Genomic DNA, 20,000 nt, shown 5'->3' on the forward strand with positions numbered 1-20,000 from the left:
AAATTAAGTATTCAAATCAGCTCATAACTTAAATTTAATATAGATCTGAATATTTGATAGATTCATTGGTAAATTTATTCTTGATTTTTGGTTGATTTTGTATTATTGTCTCATGAGTAATATACACTTAGAATTCATTTAAATTCACCTAAAGTCAACTCATATATAACAGACGTGAATGTTTAATCTAGGTTAACATTTGGTCTAGATCTATAAAAATTAAAAGTTAACTAGTTAACAGTATTTTTTTTAGAAACAACTAGTTAACCGTTAAGTTGATTATTTTTGACTGCTGTAGATATAGTTTTTGAGTAGATTCTAGAGTTATATTCACAACATTAATCTCCGATCTGGTTAAACAAAATAAGAATGAAGATATCATCAAAGTTATAAATTTTGTTGAGGTGTTTGATCTCTGCATTTATCAGATTTATACATCTTGCAAGCTTTTCATTTGAAGTATTTTGAATGTTTTTTTATTTCAATTTTATCTACAGATACTTAATCTCAATGGCTTGTTGACTAGATTAATGTTTTAGTTTTACAAAGGTTTAAAGATATTAGCTTGAAAGGTTTTGAGAGTTCATTTAATTACCCACCCCCACCGCCCCTCTTTCGAGCTACTGTCAGCCAAATAAAATATCAATGAAATAAAAAATTAATATTAAAAAATTAATATAATTAATATATAAAATTATTAAAGATAAATTTACTTACTTTAAAATTATTAAGAAAAATATGTAAAAAAATTAAGATTGTGCAAACAAGTATAAATTGAATTACTTTTTATTAATAATAAATTTGAACTATAATATTTGAACAATTGATGAATAAAAGGAGAAATTATTAATAATTATTAACGAGTAAGAAATTTTATTTTTTCATGAAAAGAAGTAGATGTTGACAGATAAAAAGACATACCAAAATCATCAGTAGATGATAAATAATTTTTAATTTAATTGTAAATTTATTTATGACAAAAAAATTAATGATCGTTTGTAATTGTAATTTTGATGCACACAATCTATCACACTTGCAAATGTTTTACCAATTAGAATTGAAATATCAAAAACTAAAAATGTTAATTAAAAGGGGGACTCGAGAAATATCATTATCGCAACGTTACACTTAATTATTCATTTCGTCCTATTAGAGTTGTTTGATTTTATAAATTTTTTGTGTCAAAACTCTTTACTCAGTTCTCACTACAACAAATATGGTCTATTGTGACATTATTATGGTGACATTTTTTTAAAATGTTGCTTAATCTCATAAACATACATTTAAATGACATTTATGTAAATGATGCTTTAAATAATTGTTAATTATAACAATTTTATAATTCTTTTATAACATTTATTGTAAATGTTACTTTTTAGAAAGTAACATTTACTGTATACGTTATTAGAATAGAAACGACTTGACAGAAACACTTGTGTTTTTCTCTTACGATTTTTTTCTCTTTTGTGGAATTCCTTCATCTCTTCAACAATTCGTATCTGCTTATTTATCAACGGCTATCTCAATAAATCAAGTCTTTTTCTAATTCTTTTTCATCTTCCGTAATTTGGTTATCATATTGAACAATCCCATTGAAGGTACGTAAACTTTATTATGAATAGCAAAATTGATGAGTTTATATTAATCTAACATGTGTTTCTTGTTTGGTTGCATTTGAATTGTATGTAAAATTGATGAGTTTACATTAATCTGACATATGTTTCTTGTTTGGTTGCATTTAATTGGGTGTAATTTAGTTAAATTTGTTTTTCATAATCTTATTAATGAATCATGAATTGCAATTTCGTTCAAAGGAATGTCCAATCTGGTTCAACGGCCGGTTCATATTAATGAACCGGATCATGAACCGGATCAATACAGTATAGTATTATTTCGGGCTGGTTTGATGACCGGTTCAATAACATGAACCGGTTATCAAACCGGATTAGGATATAACACAATTTTTAATTTTTTTCCAATAATAACTTTTCTCCAATAATAAATTTTATTAAACATTATATTTTTTTTAATAAAACTAATTAATTGTAATTTTTTGTTTTAGAATTTGTTTTATAATGGACAAGACTTGGATATACGAAAGTGATAGATTGAGCGCAAAATATTTACAAGGGATTGAATATTTTTTTGAATTTGCCTTGAAGTCTTCGGAGGATGGGCTACTTGCATGTCCATGTAATGAATGTGTTAATGTATTCCGATTTGATCGAAATATTGTCATGGATCATCTTCTTAGTAAAGGATTTTCTCGAGGTTATACTCGTTGGTATTTCCATGGGGAATTGTTACCGTCAACAACTTTCGAGTCACAATTCAAGGAATCAAGTTCAAATGCACAAGAAAATGTAAACAAATACATTCAAGATATGGCCTTAGGGTATGCGAATATGGGAGAAACTTCTCATAATAGAGAATTTGAGGAAAATTTCAATTTGAGTGGAGATCAAAATAATCAGCCCCAATGTGATGTATTGAGCGAAGAAGCTAAAAAGTTTTATGGATTTTTACAAGAAAATGATGAAAAGCTTTTTGAGGGATGTCGAAAACATAGCAAATTGTCATTTATTTTAGACCTTTATCATAAAAAATGCATGGGAGGGTGGAGTAATGCTTCTTTTCAAGGGCTACTTGATGAGTTAAGAAGTACATTTCCCGAGGGTGAAAATCTACCAAAGTCGGCTTATGAAGTGAAAAAACTCATTAGCAAATTAGGACTTGGGTATAAAAAGATAGACGTTTGTCCTAATAATTGTATGTTGTTTTGGAAGGAAGATGTGGATAAGCAACGATGTTCGTTCTGCAATGCTAGTAGATGGCATGACGATGAAGATGAAATTTCACATAAAAAAAGAAAGACAAAGAGAAAATCAAAGAAGGTGTTGAGGTGGTTTCCTTTAAAACCAAGACTTCAGAGATTGTTTATGTGTTCTAAAACAGCATCTTTATTTCGATGGCATTCTGATGAGCGTAAAGATGATGGATATTTGAGGCACCCTGCTGATTCTCCTGCATGGAAAGAATTTGACAATAGGTATAAAGATTTTGCAAATGATCCTCGTAATGTTAGACTTGGGTTAGCAAGTGACGGGTTCAATCCTTTTCACACAATGAGCATTGTACACAGCACTTGGCCAGTATTATTAACCATATATAATTTGCCACCTTGGTTATGTATGAAGCAACCTTCGCTTATATTGTCGTTGCTTATTCCTGGTCCTGAGTCGCCTGGAGACAAAATTGATATATTTTTACAGCCTTTAATTGATGAACTTAATGACCTGTGGATTAATGGTTTAGAAACATTTGACGCTCATGCCAAAGATATATTTACAATGCGAGCTGCTTTGATGTGGACAATTAACGATTTTCCAGCATACGGAATGTTGTCTGGGTGGAACACTAAAAGCAAATTTGCATGCCCATCTTGTGGTTTTGGAACTCATTCAATGTGGTTGGAAAAGGGCGGAAAATATTGTTTTATGGATCACCGGGTATTTTTACCTTCAAACCATAAATTCAGAAGTGATAAACAAAATTTTAATGGGCAAGAAGAATGGAGATCGAGACCAACTCCGGTTACTGGTTCTATTGCATTAGCGCAACTAAGCGGCAATGTGATTATACACAATGCAAATGGTGAAATTGTTCAAAAGGAAACAGCATGGAAAAAGCGAAGCATTTTTTTTAATTTGCCTTATTGGGAATTTAATTTGGTTCGTCATAATCTGGATGTGATGCACATTGAGAAAAATGTGCATGATAATATCCTTGGCACATTATTGGATCTCGAAGGGAAATCAAAAGATAATCTTAAGGCTCGTCTAGATTTGAAAAAAATGGGTTTAAGAAAGGAGTTACACCCAATAGAAAAGGGTAACGGAAGGGTAGTTTTGCCTCCAGCTGTGTATACAATGTCTCAAATAGAGAAGGACAAAGTTCTTAAAACTTTGAAAGATGTTAAAGTACCAGATGGTTACTCTTCAAACATTTCAAGATGTGTAAACACGAAGAAACGTAAAGTGATAGGGCTCAAAAGTCACGATTGTCATATTTTAATGCAAGATTTGTTGCCCATAGCAATTAGAGGATCTCTACCAAAGAAAGTTTGTAAGGCAATAATTGATCTCTGCTCTTATTTTCGTGAGATATGTTCTAAAGTTGTTTTAGTTACTCGTCTTGAAGAATTAGAGAAACAGATAGTACAGACACTATGTTGCCTGGAGACAATTTTTCCCCCATCATTTTTTACTGTAATGGTACATTTAGTGATTCATTTGGCAACAGAAGTTAAATTAGCAGGACCGGTACATTACAGATGGATGTATCCAATCGAGAGGTAAATGCATAAATTATGTGGTTTATAATGCTAATTACAAATTTTAAATTGTAGCTATTTATATTAAAATTTTATTTAACAATTGACATTTGTTGATTTCAATGAAGGTACTTGTTGACTCTAAAATCTATTATAAAAAATAGAGCTCATCCGGAAGGGTCAATTGCAGAGTGGTACGTATCAAATGAATCAATAACTTATTGTTCAAGATATTTTGAAGGTACCGAAACAAAGTTCAATAAGCCCTCAAGAAATGATGATGGAGAAATTGAATCTGCAACAGATGCTTTGCTTTTTGCTAACATCGCAGGTCGTCCGATTGGAAAAGTTTTTAATAACATTCTTGATGACAAGACGCGAATGCAAGCACATTTGTATGTTTTATATAATTGTGACTTGATTAATCCTTTCATAGAGTAAGTGGTAATTTTTTTTTTCTAATATTCACTTGATTTAATATTTTTTGAAAGTTGCAATATAAAATAAATTTGATATTATTAATAGGGAGCATAGAAAGATTATTAAGCGGGAAAATCGGAGTAAAAATCGTAATCGTGGCTTATCAGATGCTGAGGTTCAAATAATTCTTCATCAAACTTTTAGTGATTGGTTTCGTTCTCGTGTAAGTATAATTATTATTGAATTTTCTTTAATCATGATTTTTTTTGTTTAATATGTCATTTCATATGCATTTGTTAATTACCTATCAGGTGGAGAGTTTGAATGACTTAAAATCTTCAAAAGTAAATGATCATGTTAAGTTGCTAGCTCAAGGACCTCATAATGTATCAAGATGTTCAGATGGCCGGAAGTAGCAGAGTAACCGGAGAAGAAGCAGCGCAATCGGAGGAGCGGTAGAAAAACCGGAAGAACAGCGACCGCGAACTGGATTTGAAGCAGCCCAAAACCGGAGGAGGACAAGCGGCCAAACGGCAGAGCAGTAAAGTATACGAACCAGAGGAGCAGCTGCAGAGAACCAGAGGGGAGCGACGGAGTAACCAAAGAGGAGCTGCGGCGAAACGTTAAGTTGGGGAAGAAAATTAACCTAATTTTTTAATTTGGTCCCATTGTTATTTTCTATTTGATATTCAATTTTAACCGGTTAATTGTACGGTTCTCTTTCCAAACCGTTTCAACCACCAGATGGAAACAGAGAACGCCCAAAATTTATTATTTGACCTGGCTCGAATTCCGGTTCATAATGAAAAAACGGCCGTTAAACCGGACAAGTAGAGTTAACGATACTGTATTCACTGAAATAACAGTAATGAGTGTAGCCAAAAGTATTTAACTTCATTCATCATTTTTATTGATTTCTGAAGGTATATCAATACAAGCATAAATTATAAAAATCATAAACACAAGTAAATTATGTAAATTTTGAGTACAATATCATTACAAATTACAAACTTAATAATAGTAGTGTACAATTCAAACTAATAAAATTTAGGAAGAAGAATCTTCAACATCTCCTTAAATACATCTTGAAAATCTTGTTTTTCATAAACTTCTTCTCCTTCTTCCGGAAATTTATTTAGATCAAACTTAAGATTTTTCTTTTCATAAACTTCTTCTCCTTCTTCTGGAAATTTATTTAGATCAAACATAAGATTTTTCTTTTCATAAACTTCTTCTTCTTCTGGAAATTTGTTTAAATCGAACCCAAGATCACAAGGTGTGTTTAAATCAAAACTTTGTAAAACATTCGTCATTGCTAGAATGTGAACTGTTTTTCAAAGAAATTCAATTTGTTTGGTCTTTTTAACTCAGATTTTGTATATATTCATAATTCTTCAAAAATAATGAAATTTTTAAATTCCCTCCTATTTGCAGTTTTTTTTAAAACTAGCGCCATATGAAAAAATAGCACGTTCTTTATCTCAGACATGGTTTTTTAAAAACTAAACTAAAACAGTTACCTAAATACATACAAACTCTTTTTTGTTGAGTTTTACTAACTCTCACCCTCTCTTTTCATAATATTAGTCGACTCTTAACATCATATTCATCTATCATATACTCAAAAATTTCAAAATGCTGAAAAGAATTCGCAAACATAATGAGGAAAGGCGAAGATTACAATTGAAAAAAACAAATCCAAATTCGTCAAATCTTGAATCTTTGCCTCGTATGCTTATAGATGAGGAAGATCATGGAGAAAACGATTCAGAAGAATCTCCTCAATCTTCTAATTTGCAAAACGTTCGAGAAGAGTTCAACAATTGTGTTGAAAACGATAGTAAGTTTTATATTTTACTATTTTTTAAATTTTTATAGATATAAAATATGAAGAATGTGAAAAATCTGTGTTATTATATATATATTTAGGTCTTGTTGATCAATCTCGCAAAACTCGAGGTCCTACTTTGATTCCGGATATATGGAACTTACCTAAAGGACAAGAGCTACCGGAACATTTCAACGAAAAAAATCAATGCGTTGACAATGGTGAGCTTGAGCTATTTTGTGGTACTATAGCAAGAAACTGTAACTTAACACCGCTTAAGTATGAAGATTGGAGACAAGTTCCGGAAGATATTAAAGAAAATATATGGAAAATCACAAAGGTATGTAATTTTAATTTAATGATTTTTTTTGTTTGTTTTAATATTCTGTTCTAGGCTTATATTTTTCCAGTGTTAGCCTTATCTTGAATTGAGAAACTCACGATTCTAATTTGTGTTGTTGAAATATGGCCTTATGATGAAACCATATACTTAAGCAGAATTTAGTTCTTCTTTAAATAGATTTCAGGGCAATTAAATATTAGAGACTAAACTCATAGATTCTCTTTTGAACTATACAGCGTTGTTCAAACTATCCAGCTTTGTTTTTCAATTTTTTCAGTTGAACTTATAATATTCTCTTTTGATCAATTTACTTGTGATATAATGATAATGTCATAATTAATTTGATTTTAATTAATTTTATATATATTATTCCGTTATGAATATTAATTTAATTTATTATTTTATAATTTTCTAGACAAGGTTTAACTTAGCACAATGTAGAAAAAAATGGGTGATCCAAGAGGTTGGTAGATGTCTACGACAATTTAAAAATTCATTATATTCTAAATATTTTGGAAAATACAAATCGTTGGCTGAATTAAGAGCTAATCCACCACCGAGAACAAAAAAAGAGGATTGGGAAGAACTTGTTGCTAGATGGTATTCAGAAAAATGGCAGGTAACTATATCTTTTCAATTTGACATTATTAAAATAAAAATTAATAATCATTTATATTTATATTTATATTTTTAATATATAATAGAAAAAATCTGAAAATGGAAAAAGAAGTCGACAAGAAATGAAAATGCCTCACACATCAGGCACTATATCATTAGCTCGGCGGGCAGAGATGGAGGTAAGAAATATTTGTCTAAGTTATATCTCACTTGGTGTTTCATTCTATGCAATTTTTAAATATTTATAGTAAATGCATTTTTCATTGTTCTATTTTAACGTTCATTTTTTCAGCGTCAAGACACTGGAAAATTACCATCTAGAGCTCATTTATTTGTCAAGTATCATAAGTATAAAGATGGAACGTCGGTATCAAACGAAGCGTCTGTTGTTATTGTAATGTTTTTCTATTAACTTCTTTTATATTTGGTGAATGTTTTATTATCTTATTTTTAAAAAATATTTAAAATAGTTTTTGAAATTTAAGCTAATTTATCTTATACAACGAAGAATTGAAGAGATTCAAGTAGGAACTGAAGTAAGCAACGAATCCATTGAGAATTTCGTGATTGAGAAAGGAGATACATTATCTCAAGTGTTCGGACCGGAAAAACACGGACGTGTACGTGGAATGGGATTTGGAGTAACACCAACAATGTTTAGACAAGAAAATATTGATAAGTTACAACAAATTCAGAACAATGATGAAGAAAAAGCATCTATGAATGAGAAATACAATGAGTTGAAATCAAACTATGCTGAATTGTTGGAGCAACTTGGTGAATTGAAGCAAACCATGAACACCTATATCAATGGTGGGAGTGGTAGTGTTGGACAAAATTTGGAGGTAAATGTTTTAATTAAATCTGAATATTTATACTAATTATGTCTTTGTGTTTTGCTTAGTATCACACTACATAATGAACTGAGTTTATTAGTGGAATGATACATGTTGATTTAAAAAAAATTGGAATGAATAATAAATTAACATGTTTTTGTTTGGTTATATAAGTATTTGTTATAATAATTTTGAATGTGTAGAGTTTTCAAATGCAAAACTAGAACAGTGTAAAATTTGTCTATTTAGCATATACATGTTCATACTTTGTGTGGTTTGGATTGAGCTATTTCTTAATTTTGCTTGAAATTAATATGTATATCAAAAATGAAAATTAATTACATTATGACTTCTATGCACTTCACTACATTCAATATGATATGTCCCGAGGTGGAGATTTTGGAAGATACAGTGGTGAATACATATATGGCTTAACATTTTCAAATGAGAATTTCAAGCTTAAGCACACTGGAGTTGGTATTTTACCGATGGCAAATTTAGGAAAATATAGTATTTAAGAGAAGGAAAATAATGATAAGCCATTCAAGAAGTGCGTAGATTAGAATGAGTGAGTTTATTGGTGTTTCTGTGTATCATGGTGGCAAATTTGTTGGCAGCCATTCATGGGTTGCTCTATTTCTTTGGTATGTACAGTGCCAATTCGATTAATTATCGAGTAATAATAATAATTTTTTAGATTACTATATTAATCTAAATTATCATTGTATCATATTTTTTCAGGTATCAAATAGGTTTCCTCATTCTGGTATTTAAGGTAACCTATCTATCTTTAATTGTTTGCGTTAATTTATTAATTACATAAAATGTCTATCATGTCTTATATTATTTTTTCCCCTTTGTTGTAGGATACAAGTAGCTATGATGGAATTCGTGCATAATATTTGGACTTTATTTTCATTTTATGTGATATTTAGACTATGTTATTTGGATATTGTGGATACTGTATGTGTTTTACATTATATTGTTTATATAGATATTCTTTAATGTTATGATTACTTAATTTCATCATAAGTACATTTTTTATATATTAATTATTGTTAAAAACCGCTTTTATAATAAGAATTTTTTTATGTTTTGTAATATTCAAATAACGTCACAATAGCTCAATGACAAAAACCGACATAAAAATTAAATAACATTTTTAGATTGTTACTGTATCATTTTAATATGACATATTAAAAACATCACTACATAAATTTCTGATGACATTTTGTAATAGTTTAAATAATATATATTAAATGTTGCCATAAACTTCTAATAACATTTCTCAGAGTTTATGAAGTAACATTTACTAAATGTTGTATTATTATGTTATAGTGACATTTAATAAATATTGTTAAAAAATAGTCCATGTAGTAAATTAATATTTATTGCAACACTCTTGAAATATTATTATACTTGTGTTTTAATAATACATCCTAAGTGTCACTACAAATATTGTAAAATGTTACTATAGATGGCTACAAACAATTGCGATAAATGTCACTTAAACACGTAACGACACCGGCAAATGTAACATTTTAGTGACATTTGTAAAAAATGTCGGTATAAACTTTATATGACATTTTTTTAACTTTAAGTAACATTTAATCAATGTCACAAAAGACCATTTTTGTTGTAGTGTCTAGTAAATAACAATTTTTAAAATAAATATTTTTATTAAAACTCACTTATCAACTATTTATTATTACTAGTTCCGCATTACGTGCTACGCACGTGGCTCGTAATGTGACTCGTCAATTTATGTATTAATTAATTTTATTATAATAATATCAATTTATTTTATTTGTCATCAATATTAAATTATTTAGAGTTTTTAATAGAGATAAAGAAATATTTCAATTGATTTATTTTAATAATTAATCAAATAAATATATTTTTAATGATCATTTTATTTTTAATTAAATAATAATAATTTATTAGTAGGTTAATAAAAAAAATTACGGGATAAATTATTATATGTTTTTTTGTTAAAAGGCTCAGAAAAAGCTTTTTGTTGCAGACCGTAAAAAAGATTACAAATTATTATAGTGAAATAGTAATTAAAAAAACTTTTTAGAAACATATATATTATATTTAATATAGTATAATTTTTTTTTTACATATGACTATTAATCTAGTGAAGTTATTATGAAATTATAGAAGTTGAACTTAATATTATTAGTGATTGAAAGAGAATCAATTAAATTGGGAGAGTTAGTAATGATAATTTCTATAACATTTTTATTTAATATAATAAATGTATGCTAACATATCTAAATGGCAAAAGACTCATTTTAGTCCTTGAGGTCGGAATAAAAAAATAAATAAGCCCTTAAGGTCGAGGTTGGCTCACTTCACACCCTGTATTTGTCCAAAACGGCTCACATCACACCGCCGTTAGTTTATTCGGTCAAATGATGACGTGGCATGTAAGAAAAAATTTCAAAAACATCCTTAATATTTAAAATACTTACCAATTTTATATTTATAATTTTTTTAACCATTTTCACCCCCTTTATTTATTTAAATATCAATAATCAAAAAAATAGTTAAAGTTAAAATATTTATTAAAACAATTAAAACACAATAAATGAATCAAAATTTAAGTAAAACAATTAAAATTTAATTTAAACCTAATTAAATTAAAAATTTATACCTAATTAAACCAAAAAAAATTATTCCAACAAAAAATTAAAAAAAAATTAAATTTTTTTTCAAACAAATTCACCGGAGAAGATGAACGGGACGAACCCGTTCGTCTTCTATGTAATCTATATTCTAATTTTTATTATTATAACATATTAACATCATTATGTTTAATAATATAAAATAAATCAAAAAAATATTTAAATAAATTGATTTTTTTTGAATGCAAACAACTTGTAAACTTTAAACTAAGAAAATTTTAAAAAAACAAAAAGAAAAATGTTTAATTATGTTAATTTTTGAAACTAAAATAAAAAAAAAGTTTCTTATATAAAATATTTCATAATAAATGAAATATGCTAGAGAGTGTCTTCATATAAAAAAATTGAGCAAATGACACATAAACATATACATAATTAAAAAAAGTAATGACAGAAACAATTTTAAAAATTAAAATTAAAAAAATCAAAATTAAAATGACAAATTTACAAATATTAACAATAAGTGTTTAAATTATAAAAAGATATCAAAAAGTGAAAATGATAAAATTTAACCATAAAATACAAATATCTAAATGAAAAAAAATGAAAGACTAAATATTTAATTATATACTCATAAAAAAAGTATTTAATTCTATATAATAAGTTTTTAAAATCAAATAATAAGTGTCAAATTAAAAAAAAATAAAAATAAGGGTTAATGTCAAAAAAAATCACGAACTTTACACGTTTTCTCATTTTAATCATGAAGTTTAAATTTTTTCATTTTCATACACGAACTATCAATTTTTTCCAAATTCATACACGGTGCTGAGGTAGCACTCATTCATTGGTGTAAAATGATCTCCAACTCAGCGAATTACACCAATGGAGGCGTGACACCTCAGCACCGTGCATGAATTTGAGAAAAAGTGATAGTTTGTGCATGAAAATGAGAAAATTTAAAGTGCATGATTAAAATGAGAAAACGTGTAAAGTTCGTGAATTTTTATGACATTACCCCATTAAATAATAATAGGTTGAATGTTTAATTATAAAAAACACGTGGACAATAATAAAATTAATTATTAATATAACAAAGAAACAGACAACTAATATTGTTTTGGGAAGGGTAGAACTGCAGTTATAATTTTCCAGAAGGCGTGTTATTGCAAAACAAATAACAACAGTGTATAAAAGATAATAAACCGACTAAAAGAGGTAATTATGTAGAAAATCCGTAATAATATCGTGTGAAAAAGGCTACATGAAATCCACCAAGGATATATAAAATGGACTAAATCTAAGCTTTGGTTTAATGATTAGTAGTGGTTGATTAAGGTGGTTTAATCTTTTTGGGAGTAATTGGTATGGTAAACAATGTGGGCTTTGTAATTTTTCTTTATTTAAACGTAAAAGTAGGAATATAATTAGGAATAAGAAATTTTAAAAGTAGGAATATAATTAGGAATAAGAAATTTTATATTATTATACAATTTTGTTCTAATTGAAACTCTAATTATAATATATCTTTTGTGATTATTTAAATAACTAATTAGTTAATGACTATAAAACCTCTATTTAGTAAAAAATTTAAAAGGATTATTCGGTAAATTTGCATGTCCCCTCCCCCCCATCCGTGCTTTTATATATAGTATAGATAGATAGATAATACTGTTGTTATCTGATGAAGTCTGCCTTTTGATCCGGCATGTGTAACTTACAAAACAGGGTAGAAGCTATAATCGGACGGTGGTTGTCCGATTAATTTTCCGATGTTAAAGTCAGTTTAGACTTTGAGCAGCGTTTTCAGTATATGAATGTAATTGTGTTTTTAGACGTATACTCCAACTCTTTATATAATAGTTGAGAATACCTATTAGATTTTAAATAGGAAAGTGATTACTATTTAGTAAGGATTGAGTTTGAATAGAAAAGAGATTTTTTATTCAAAACGAAGTCTTATTCAGAAATATCTTTTCTAATAAACTTATCTTCTTAAGTTTGAGTTTATATCCAAATAAAAAAGTTATTTAGTACATTTGGTCTTCAATGATAAAATTCCTCGCATATTTGGGCTTTCGGCAAATTCCTTAAGCGACGCGCTTTCTCCAAGTTTTTGGAGATACCGGTTCTTCTGGGTATTTAGCTGATTCTTCTTTTTTATCTTCAGGCTCAGCGAATTTTATGAATTCAGACACTGATTTTATCGGATTCTTGTACTTTATGCGAGAACTGATATTCTCTTGAAAGATATATCTCATGCGACTCGGTTCCACTATATTTATGATAGGATTCGGCTTTCATCATTATCAATTATTAAATATGAATTTTTTTTTTAGAATTAATTTAAATTATATAAACATTAATAAAATAATTATATTTTTTAAATTATGTGAAAAATAAAAGTGGACAACTAGGACGAAAAGAGTATGTGGATGAAGCTTTATCGATCCAGTTGCCAATCATGCATGGCTATCAGCAACATGCACAATTTACATAAACCCATACTGCCCACTTACACCCTCACCCATCTTGAAAGTGAACCATGCAAATGGTCAAATTATAAATGCAAATCTATTATTGCCTTTCATACCTCTCTAAATCTTCTTAGTTTCTCATTAGACTCAACAATGATTGATGGACTCGAGCTTTTGGTTTAGCCCTCTAATATACAGAGAGGCTAAGATTGCTCGTCAGATATTGAAGATCCGATGAGCACTTCGAACAAATTAGTTTAATTATGTGTGAAACCGGTAGCTTATATTTAAACGGATAATATACGTATTAATTATGTCATGTTCGTTATATAAAAAGGGTTAATAATCACCCATGACCTCTAATTTTTGAATCTTTGATCAAAAAATCTTATGATGTTTAAAAACGTTGAAAAAAACACTTAAATATTTGTGCCGGCACTCAAAAAACCACTTTGACCAAAAATTGCCGATATTTTTAAAAATCGCTGACGTGGCAACGATTTTTTTGTTTGTCAGAAAAAGGGCGAACATATACATGTCTGACATGTGTCAGATTGTCGAATAACTATCCAACTTCATAAACAAATTCAAGAAAAATTATATCCAACTTCATAAAAAATTCCTTATAATTATAATATTTCATTTAGGAACTATATATTATTTTAAAAAAATTAAATTTCATGAACATTTTAAAATATGATTAACTAAAATTAATGATTTTAATAAAGCCTGAAAGATTATTACAATTAATAATCAATAATAACTCTACAAATAAAAAAAACTGGTATTTCCATTTTATTTAATAGAATTCTAATAAATATTTGATAGATATTTGACATTTTAAAAAAAGACAATTAACCAAACGGTTTTGGTTAATTAATCGAACTGAATCAAAATATTTTGGTTTACTTAATTCGATTTTGATATAATTTTAGTTAATACGGTGCGATAACTGAAACTTTTAAAAACCGAACGGTTTTGAATTTTTGGACGGTTCGATGGCCGAACCAACCATTATTACTCAGCCTTATGTTTGAGATCGATATACTGTGATAACCGCAAAAATATTGTCCCATTATAGACTTGAAATAAACGTAGCTAGTTGATCTACCTGCACAAAAGATCAAATTGCTACCGACCACTCTTTGACCAAACTCGTCAAATTAACCTAATTAAATGAGAATGGAGTATTATAAGATTATGTTTGCAATAATTTATATTTTAAACTTTTTATTTAAAAATCAAATAATATTCATTTCCCCCTTTTAATTTTGTAAACAATTTAATCATTCCGTCCATTTTTTATGTTAGTCAATCAAGTGAATGAAACTATATGATTTTCCACTTTTATTCTCTCAACGATTTCATTCGTCATTTTTCTTTCTGTCAACGATTTTTTATTTATTTTTAAAAATTAATTTACCCCTAACTCATTTAACTCAGTTGACTAGCATAAAAAAATTGACGGAGTAGCTAAACTATGGAAGAAAATAAAAGTGAAAAACCATATCATTTGATTTTCAAACAGAATGAAATAAAATATAAATTACAACAAGTATAAAGGGCTTCATAGTAATTAATATGCTCATTAAACAAAAACAAACTAATCAAAATCTCCAAAATACAAAAGTGAACCGATTTAATTAGTCGGTTTAAACCGATAACAATATAACGAATAATACTTATAAAATTAACAAAAAAAGTTATATTAATTCGATTAACGAACTTCTAAAACTGTTATCCGTAATCGAATTAATATTTTTATTAATTGAACCGATAAATTTAATCAAACTTGACTAAAATAAATCGATTAATCCGGTTTAGCGCATCCAAATCGTAACGGAATAAAAAACCGGGTTCGTCGAAGAAAAAGACGGTAGTGTGGAATAGTTGACGACATCTGAATAGTCTTGAAACCATCACTATTAGAATAATAATGGGTGCAAAATAAGGTATGGAATAGGTAAAGGGAGCGTTGAGAATATTAAACACTTCACCGACGATTATTTATTGTCTTCTCCTACCAAAATCACTCTTATATTAAACCAGCCTCCTCTCTCATTTCAGCTAAACTCCACCAATACCATTGTCTTCTGCACTGTGGTTAGAGAGAGAAACAAGTTTCTAGAGAGAGAAAGAGAATGATGAGTATCTTCTCCTTGATTACTGGAAGGCCTGGTCCTAGTGGGTTCGGCTCAGCTTCCACTGCTGAACAAGTTACCAATGGCATTGATGCTTCCAATCTTACTGCTATTGTCACTGGTAAATTTTATTTATGTTCTCTTGGATTTATCGTGTTTTTTTACTTTTTTTTTATCGTTCGGGAAGGGAAGCGCTTGTCGGAAAAGTTAGACCTGCGAGCTAACAGAATGGTGCCGAACGATTTGAGTTATAACTTGTTGGCTATATTATTGAAAGTGATGAGTGTGTTAACTATTTTCTTGATGACTAAATCATCAAATTATTTAGAAAATATTCGTGTTTTGATTCTTTTTGATACGAATTTTCTAATTTTATTTTATTCTCATGTCGTATCGTTTTTTTTTATGAATATTTTCATAAAAAAATTAAAAATTATTTGTTACGTTGACAAATATTATTAAAAATAGAACAGTAAGTGGACAAATATTCTTTAAATATTCTAGTTTGGACGGCTACAGATTAGATTCGAAACACTATTTTTAAATAGAAACTAAAATTATATTTTAAAAATTGACTTAAAAATTCAGTAATCTTAATTATTCGACCCACTGGTTTTTTGTACCCTTTTTAATCATTTCTCAAATTTTGTCCAATTGAAACAAAATCATATGCAATTTCTCCAAAAAGACTGGCTAGTGGCTACTGCCATTTGTAAAAGAAATGGAAATGAGAACAGAAAAATAGCTACAAACTTTACTTTACTTTTTTGTACTGAATCTTTAGGCTTGTCATGTAATAGACAAAAACAATCAATTACTGATAAAAGGACATTTTTGTCTTTCTATCTTTCTTTTGGACAAAAACACTCCCTCAACTTTTTACTTTTTGATTTAACATGATGCATATATAAGGTATGGATCTTCTATGGATTGTGTACCACCAGTCCCTAAATTTTGCAAGAATGCTGTACAAGTCCCCATACTTTTTATTTTGACACAACTTTGATGCAGGTGGTGCAAGTGGAATAGGATTTGAAACTGCAAGAGTATTGGCTCTACGTAAAGCTCATGTGATCATAGCTGCAAGAAACATGAATGCTGCAAACGAAGCAAAGCAACGAATCCTTGACGAAAATCAAGATGCTCGTGTCGATGTTCTCAAACTCGATTTGGCATCGATTAAATCCGTCAGAGAATTTGCTCATAACTTCATTGCTCTTGATCTAAATCTTAACATCTTAATGTAATATATGTTTATTTTAAATTTTAAATTTCTTTTTTGTCTATGTTAATTTTAAAATTCTAAAGTATTGTTTATGTGCTACTAAATTTGCAGAAACAACGCTGGTATTATGTTCTGCCCCTATCAGCTCACTGAAGATGGTTTTGAGATGCAGCTTTCTACAAATCATATTGGTAGGTGAAGTGTACATAACTACAATAAATATCAGTAGTAGTTTTTAATTTTTTATTGCAAAATAAATTATAAATTTAAATATTTTTTTATAATTTAATATGAGCTTTCAACTTTGGTAGTCTAAATTATAAACTATCATTTCTCTAGAATTCAGCGTCTATATCATTATTTTTATACCGAGAAATTATATGAGGGACCAAGTATTCAAAAAATAAACCAAAAGGCCTTCATTGTTTTTATTTTCAAAAATTTAAAGGTTTTTTTGTAACGTCTAGAACATTGAAAGCCTAAATGGCCAAGAAAAAAATCAAAAGAGTTTATGTATTTTTTCTGAATACTTGAAGGATTTATTTGTATCTTTGACCTATTTTTTAGTGCCAAAGTTTAAAATTCATAATCGCATAACACATTAATGTTTTTGATTTATTTTGCAATTACCTTTTATAATATGATTGTTAGTGCTACCAGTTATTGCATGGATTTTTTTTATATATATATAATTGGAGGGAGTGTTTGTGGGAGACATCGAATACATAATCTAGCATTTTACTGTTTAACGCTGGTACCATTTGAGATATAGCTCATCGGTAATTGGTTTAATGTAACCAATTACTTATTTCAGGTCATTTCCTCTTGACAAATCTTCTTCTTGATAAAATGAAAGAAACTGCAAGAAGTAGTGGTATTGAAGGAAAGATAGTGAATTTGTCATCAATAGCTCACATGCATACTTACAGTGGTGGAATTGCATTTGATAATATTAATAACAAGAAGAGGTATATATTATAATGTTAGCTATAAATTATTTTGTGATGAATAATTTGAATTGGGTATTAATTAATTTTTATGATTATATTATTTTGGTCTAGTTATTCTGATAAAAGGGCATATGGGCAATCCAAGTTGGCAAATATACTACATGCCAAAGAGCTCACTCGTCGTTTTCAGGTATATTTATTATGCTAATTTTACTCCCCATATTATATGCATGGCTTTAATTAAGAGTATCATCAAGGCTTGCAATTAAAAAAGGAAATTGATATTTTGAAAAGAATTCATGTAATAATCAAATTTGATAAGGTTATAAATGCTAGGCTTTATCGTCCAACAGTGTCCTACCTTATCGACTTCTTTCGATCATATTCCAAACTTTTAAAATCTTCAATTTTACCTTAATTTTTAATTTTCATTTTTCAATTTATCTATTTTTAAAAATTGGACTTTGTCCACTAGAAAAAAAAAATTAAATGTATTCTTTATATTGACACGTAAACTAGATAAGCCCTTGATGTTTTTAAAAAGTACGAAAAAAAACTATAATAATTTTAAATCTTACAATTCAAACTTCATATTTCAAATCTCTTTTATAATTTAAAATTTAAATTTAACTTTTCAAAATAGAGTTTAAAAGAAATTGAAAATAAAAGAAATTAAGCAAAGTATTATTTTTCATTTTTTAAAACTACAAAGGATAGATAAGCTCAGTTTTTCATTAGGGGTCTATTTAGACTACATACTAAATATAGATATATTTGGATCTTTTCGAGTGGCAAAAGTCCAATTTAAAAAAAAATAGATACAATTGAAAATAAAAGTTGAAAATTGGGATAAAATGGACGATTTTAAATGTTTTGGAAATAATCGAACAAAGTCTGAAAAGATAAAGTATTTTCTGGATGATTAGGCCTACATGCTATCAGCCAGCCGAGTTAGATACCAAAATTTATGTTCTAAAAAGCAAATTTCATAAGATTTTGAGTATAATAATGTGTATATTAAATTGTTGAACAATGTTATGCAGGAAGAGGGTGTAAACATTACTGCTAATGCAGTCCACCCAGGTATAATAATGACGCCTCTCATGAGACACTCGGCACTTCTAATGAGTAAGTTCCTACTTAATTAATTCCTATAATTATTAAGCTCTATGATTATATTCTCCTAAGATGAACTAATTCCAAGTTTATTTATCATACCTTCTCAGGATTATTTCAGATTGTTAGCTATCCCATATGGAAGAATGTCCCTCAGGTAAAAACTTCTCATCACAAAAAAATTATGACGGTGTATAAGCGTTAGACAGCAAACCAACGTTCTGGTTCAAATTTCTTCCACAAGCGCTCCCCTTTCCAATTATGAAAAAAATATTACGACGGTTATTTTAGTGACCCGCCACAATAGAATTAATTGTGTAATAACTTTCAAATTTAATGACTATTGCAGGGAGCAGCCACAACATGCTATGCAGCACTGCATCCAAGTCTGAAAGGAGTGAGTGGTAAATATTTTGTGGACTGCAATGAGGTAACACCAAGCTCTTATGCTAGAGATGAATTGCTCGCAACACAACTATGGGACTTCAGCAACAAGCTCGTTAATTCAGCTTCCAAATCTTGAAACAAATTCCAAACCAGTGTGCTTTTTTTAGAGTGATTAATTATATTCAAGCTCATTTAATTTTGTTCTTGCTTTATGATAGTAAACAGTGAAGTGTTGGTTCAAATATTAATGTAATGGAATTTTATCTATCAAAGTTAGAAATTATATAATGATGAATGTTGTTTGTTACTATGTTATGAATATTCCGAACTACGGGAGCCGCTACCGTCTTCTTCTTATATGTATAATCGAATAGAAACACTGCCAAACTCGAGCTCGACTTGGATACAAACCTCATGATTCGAGTTCAAGCGTATGAACTCGATTTAGGTAAGAAGTTTCCATTAACATATTCAAAAGAATTCCAACATAACTAGCTAGTGCAATTAATTCAATAAGTTAAAATACAAAAAAGCAAAAGTAATATGATGATGTGAAAACTCTGGACATTCTACTTGCGGAAGTCGTGTATTACAGGGTATTATTACACCATTCAAGAATTATATTTTTAGTAGAGGACCACTAAATATATATATATATATATATGTATAGATTAGTAAACACGTATACATTCTCCA

General features: G+C 28.6%; 2 protein-coding genes across 2 annotated transcripts; both read left to right on the top strand.

Annotated features, from left to right (window-relative positions):
* The first annotated feature begins 1,406 nt into the window (after positions 1–1,406).
* On the top strand, positions 1,407–9,332 carry LOC126664232 (uncharacterized). Its single transcript, XM_056104412.1, has 3 exons — positions 1,407–2,902; positions 9,120–9,153; positions 9,245–9,332. The coding sequence occupies exons 1-3, from the start codon at positions 2,076–2,078 to the stop codon at positions 9,275–9,277; spliced, it is 894 nt and encodes a 297-aa protein (XP_055960387.1). The 5' UTR covers positions 1,407–2,075; the 3' UTR covers positions 9,278–9,332.
* Positions 9,333–15,538: 6,206 nt separating this feature from the next.
* On the top strand, positions 15,539–19,592 carry LOC126670172 (short-chain dehydrogenase TIC 32 B, chloroplastic). Its single transcript, XM_050363861.2, has 8 exons — positions 15,539–15,747; positions 16,638–16,869; positions 16,963–17,042; positions 17,666–17,819; positions 17,913–17,991; positions 18,845–18,929; positions 19,028–19,074; positions 19,267–19,592. Exons 1-8 carry the CDS (start codon positions 15,627–15,629, stop codon positions 19,438–19,440), a joined length of 972 nt encoding a protein of 323 aa, XP_050219818.1. The 5' UTR covers positions 15,539–15,626; the 3' UTR covers positions 19,441–19,592.
* The last annotated feature ends 408 nt before the right edge of the window (positions 19,593–20,000 follow it).

The sequence above is a fragment of the Mercurialis annua genome, linkage group LG1-X, assembly GCF_937616625.2.
Source record: "Mercurialis annua linkage group LG1-X, ddMerAnnu1.2, whole genome shotgun sequence".
Lineage (NCBI taxonomy): Eukaryota > Viridiplantae > Streptophyta > Magnoliopsida > Malpighiales > Euphorbiaceae > Mercurialis > Mercurialis annua.

Bases quoted from the DNA above. Each gene is read 5' to 3' on its own strand.
- LOC126664232 (XM_056104412.1), top strand. From the start codon at position 2,076: ATGGACAAGACTTGGATATACGAAAGTGATAGATTGAGCGCAAAATAT. The intron at 2,903-9,119 runs GTGGTTTCCTTT...ATATTTTTTCAG, and splicing joins AAATCAAAGAAGGTGTTGAG to GTATCAAATAGGTTTCCTCA. The intron at 9,154-9,244 runs GTAACCTATCTA...CCTTTGTTGTAG, and splicing joins TCCTCATTCTGGTATTTAAG to GATACAAGTAGCTATGATGG.
- LOC126670172 (XM_050363861.2), top strand. From the start codon at position 15,627: ATGATGAGTATCTTCTCCTTGATTACTGGAAGGCCTGGTCCTAGTGGG. The intron at 17,043-17,665 runs GTAGGTGAAGTG...TACTTATTTCAG, and splicing joins GCTTTCTACAAATCATATTG to GTCATTTCCTCTTGACAAAT. The intron at 17,992-18,844 runs GTATATTTATTA...AATGTTATGCAG, and splicing joins AGCTCACTCGTCGTTTTCAG to GAAGAGGGTGTAAACATTAC.